This window comes from Musca domestica, unplaced genomic scaffold (assembly GCF_030504385.1).
Source record: "Musca domestica strain aabys unplaced genomic scaffold, Musca_domestica.polishedcontigs.V.1.1 66, whole genome shotgun sequence".
NCBI lineage: Eukaryota > Metazoa > Arthropoda > Insecta > Diptera > Muscidae > Musca > Musca domestica.
This window is the reverse complement of record NW_026712376.1, coordinates 993,022-997,460: the sequence shown is the minus strand read 5'-3', so window position 1 is coordinate 997,460 and position 4,439 is coordinate 993,022. Positions and strand designations below refer to the sequence as shown.

At 33.4% G+C, this 4,439-nt stretch overlaps 1 protein-coding gene across 1 annotated transcript; it reads left to right on the top strand.

The window, feature by feature from the left end:
* Window positions 1-2,380: 2,380 nt before the first annotated feature.
* LOC101888398 (ubiquitin carboxyl-terminal hydrolase isozyme L5) lies at window positions 2,381-3,792 on the top strand. The gene is made up of 2 exons (XM_005175363.4): window positions 2,381-2,586; window positions 2,654-3,792. The coding sequence occupies exons 1-2, from the start codon at window positions 2,514-2,516 to the stop codon at window positions 3,553-3,555; spliced, it is 975 nt and encodes a 324-aa protein (XP_005175420.1). The 5' UTR covers window positions 2,381-2,513; the 3' UTR covers window positions 3,556-3,792.
* The last annotated feature ends 647 nt before the right edge of the window (window positions 3,793-4,439 follow it).

Genomic DNA, 4,439 nt, shown 5'->3' with positions numbered 1-4,439 from the left:
TTTTTTATTATTGAAATTATTGCAAGTACATACAAATCTTAAAGTCATGGCTAGTCATATTAATTTCAAATTATAATGGAAAACGAAGGCAGGATCTTATGCCATGTTTACGTTAGAACTTTTTGTAGGGTTAACCATGGTACAATGATATCAAGGTAGGGCTATGATACCATATGATTTAATTTTTTTTTATTTTCTTGGCTTGATATGTCATCTTTATTTGTTTATGTATGTGTTTTCTTTTCAATAACAAAAAAAATTGTTTAGAAAATATTCAAATTCGGGTATTTTCAAAATGTTTATTTCAACGCATGCATCGACAAAATCTAGAGTTTTTGTAGCGAAGTAATCCTTTAGAGATATATAGTACATGATTTTGAAAAGAAGTGTTGACCTTTCATTCAGTTTTCGCGGTTTTCAATTATTTATTCAAAGTAAATGCAACAAGTTGTTTGATTTTTTATTGTTTCGATACTAATTCTGACATTACAAGCCAAACAGGTAGACCTCTATACTTTCAATTTTTTCAAAGTTGACCTACCTTATTTTCATTGTACCATGTATAGAAGTATCTTAATTCAACTCTGTTCCACTTTAATCTCAAATGCCAGTAAGGCCATGGTACAATAAGGAGGTAGAACAACTTTGTAAAACTACAGAAATGCAGCCCTGAGTTTATGCCCGCTTCCTGTCAGATTCATTCAAAATTATATACAACAAGTTTTTTTCATATTTTCCCTCATTTTTAAAATGAGTTAATAGCGCGAAAAATTAATTAAATGCCTAGATTTTCACTCAAAAATATGATCTAAACTGTTTAATCTTTCGATTTCATGCCCAAACTGGTACGTGTCTTCCAATCATTGGTTTTATATATTATATTTTGTTTTCATATTTCAAAACCACAAATACATACATAAAATTAGCAGAAGCCGGGCACACTTAGAAAAAAATTGTAATCAGCTGTTAGCTCTACCTTACCTTTTTATTGTACCATAAGTAAGACCATTTGGATAATGCAGTTAGACCTTTTTAAAAAAAAGTGAATAAGTGAGTCCGAAAACTTTATACCACAAGGATTGTTATTTATATCAAGTCTTAAATGACTAATTTGAAAAAATTTCGTGGATAAATGTGACTAGGATTATAGCAAGTCTTAAATGCCTAATTTGAAAAAATTCCGTGGATAAATGTGACTAGGATTATCACAATACCGAATATCAGTGGGTACCATTATATGCTATAGGAAAACATGGACCTAGTTATTCAATGTTCTGCCACTGAAGCAAAAACCCATTAAAAACTAAAATACCAATTTATAGACAAATCCGTGGAAAAAATAATCAAAACAGCGAATATCGGGAGGTACCGTTATATGGCGGCTATACGAAAACGTGGACCTATACATACTATGTTCGGCCGCAAGAGCTAGAACCCATTAAGCACTACAAATACCAATTTTTAGACAAATTCGTTGAAAATGTGGCAAAAGTCATCAAATAGCCGAATATCGAGGGGTACCGTTATATGACGGCTGATCATGAATATATATACTTTATGGGATTCACGACGAATATTTTTGGGGGTGATACAAACAGAATGACAAAGTTAAAATACCCTTCTTTTCAAGGTGGAGGGAATAAAAATTAAACTTGTTGCATGTAATTTTGAATATTTCCGACAGATTGTGAACACGGCCTCAGGACTGCACTCAGTTGTTTTACATAACGGTTCTACTTCCTTATAGTACAAAGCGTTTACCAATATAATACTGTTTCAATACTGTTTTCTTCTTTGGCCATCTGCCATCACCACGGTGAGAAAGACGGTAATTTCTAATGTATGATATGCTCGCAAACATGGTAGAAGAATATAGGTAGACGTATCGACACAGCTGCTGGGACTATGAACTGTCAACTCAATTTTGGAATTGAAAATGTTGAATGAAAAATTATTTAAATTTATAAAAATTGTTGAAAAACGCGAATTATAATAACCTCCGAATGATGTCGTTTAAGAAAAAAAGTTAAAATTTTACTTATATTTGAAAAAACATTTAAATTATTTTGACATATCAATGCTCCCAAGCGTTGATGCATCTACCTGTATTTTTGTGCCATGCTCGCAAAGCTGTAAATACATTTTGAAAATATTCCGTTTTTGTTTTTCAAAACAATAAATACATACTCAAAATCGGCAGAAGCCGGGCACACTTAGAAAAAAATTGTAATCAGCTGGTAGGTCTACCTTACCTTTTTATTGTACCATGATTGCCGATATATAAAGTCAAATGTGAATGCGTTTTATTTTACCGTGCCAATCTTGTGTCTAAATTGTTGTTTGGCAATACTTTCAGGGTTGCAATTATTGTATCAAATTGCGTTTGTAGGCATCTCCGAAAAGTCAATGTTTTCGAGCAATTGTGATTTTGCAAATTTAAAGAATTCGTATTGCAAATTCTAATTGCAGCTAATATCCGCTTATAACTTACAACTGTACATATATCAACAGCAATGGAAGGCGCTGGCAATTGGTGTTTAATAGAGAGTGACCCTGGTGTATTTACTGAGCTCATTAAGGAATTTGGTACTCAATAAGGAAATTTGCCGGTTTTACTGTCCTTTCATTCGTAGTTTACATTTGCTTTTCATAGGTGTTGAAGGCGCTCAAGTAGAAGAAATTTGGTCTTTAGATGCTGAGTCATTTAAGAGTTTGGAACCTATACATGGACTTATATTCCTCTTCAAATGGGTGCAAGATGATGAACCGGCAGGTAGTGTTGTTAAAGACGATCGTCTGCAGAACATTTTCTTCGCCAAACAGGTTATCAATAATGCTTGTGCTACACAAGCCATTCTAAGCGTCTTACTTAACTGCAAACATGATGATATCAAGCTTGGGGACACTTTGTCCAACTTCAAAGAATTTTGTCAATTTTTCGATCCATACAACAAAGGTTTGACACTGAGCAATGCATCACAAATAAGAACGGTCCACAATAGTTTTGCACGACAGACCCTTTTCGAGTTGGACTCGAAGAATCAGAACAAAGACGAGGATGTTTATCATTTTATTGGCTACGTACCAATAGATGGACGTTTATATGAATTGGATGGATTAAAGGAGGGACCCATTGATCTGGGTGCCATAGCTGCGGGACAAAACTGGATTGATGTCGTTCGACCAATCATAGAAAAGAGAATGAATAAATATAGTGAAGGTGAAATTCACTTCAATCTGATGGCTATAGTTTCGGATCGTCAAAAAATCTACCAACAGCAAATTGATAAACTTTTGAGTGGTGGCAGTGACGAAGCCATGGAGACCGACGACCGTGAGACTGAAGTTGCTAAACTACGCTCTTTGATTGATAATGAAGTGGAGAAACGTAAACGTTATCGCATAGAGAATATTAGACGTAAACACAATTATCTACCCTTTATAGTGGAGCTGTTAAAAATGCTGGGAGAGCGCGGTCAATTGATGCCTATTTATGAGAAGGCAAAACAAAGAGCAATGGAACGCGAAGCTGCGGCAGCCAAAACAAAATCCTAAATCTCAAAACGTCTAATATTTAAGTTCAATTCATTGCGTTTGTTTTGCATTATATAGTGCTGTCCTTGTTTAATAGGGATCGCATATTCTTATTCTGTTGTTTCTTGATGCATTTCTTTTTAATTTGGCTTGAGATACGAAAATTTGCATTTATTAGAAGCCAAAAATCCACATTTGTAAGGAAAAGAAATTTACACACATGGATATGCGTTAAATACATACTGCCTCCATAAACAATCTATTGCTCTGTTCCAGTTCTTACAAGAAAGTACTAGTTTTGCAAATTTCTTCAATATCATAAAGGGAAAAATGGTTATCGTAGTGAACACTTGTACATTCTTGCAGTTCTGGAACAGAACATATGTTTTTTTTTTCAAAAAAAAAAAAAAAAAAAAAAAAAAAAAAATCCATTTTTAATACTATGCCAAAATTCAATAAATAATATACAAGCAAAATATAAAAGTAGATCCTTACATGGTATAATAAGAAGCAACAGTAAAGCTACCAGCTGATTACTTTTTTTTCCGAGTGCGCCCGACTGCTGCCGATTGTGTCTATATATTAATTGTTTTAAAAATAAAATAAAAATATGTTCAAGATCAATGAAGAGAGAAACATACACTGAGTTGCACGCATTTAGAATATTAGCCAGTTTTGTAACGGATTTGAAAATTGAGCAGTTCGGATTATGTTAAAAAGCCCGCACATATTTCTCCTTATTAAATCATATAAAAAAATTAGGAAAAATATCGAATAAATGATAAGAACTTTTTGCATGTAATTTTGAATAAATCTGAATCTCGGGCTTAACCTTGGTACTGTGTTTCAGTAGTTTTACAAAGCTGTTTTACCTCCTTATTATACCATGGTTTTCTACCATCTAC

What these genes read in the sequence shown, in the direction of transcription:
- LOC101888398 (XM_005175363.4), top strand. Translation starts at nt 2,514, where the DNA reads ATGGAAGGCGCTGGCAATTGGTGTTTAATAGAGAGTGACCCTGGTGTA. An exon ending in TGAGCTCATTAAGGAATTTG is followed by an intron (nt 2,587 to 2,653) that starts GTACTCAATAAG and finishes TGCTTTTCATAG; the next exon opens with GTGTTGAAGGCGCTCAAGTA.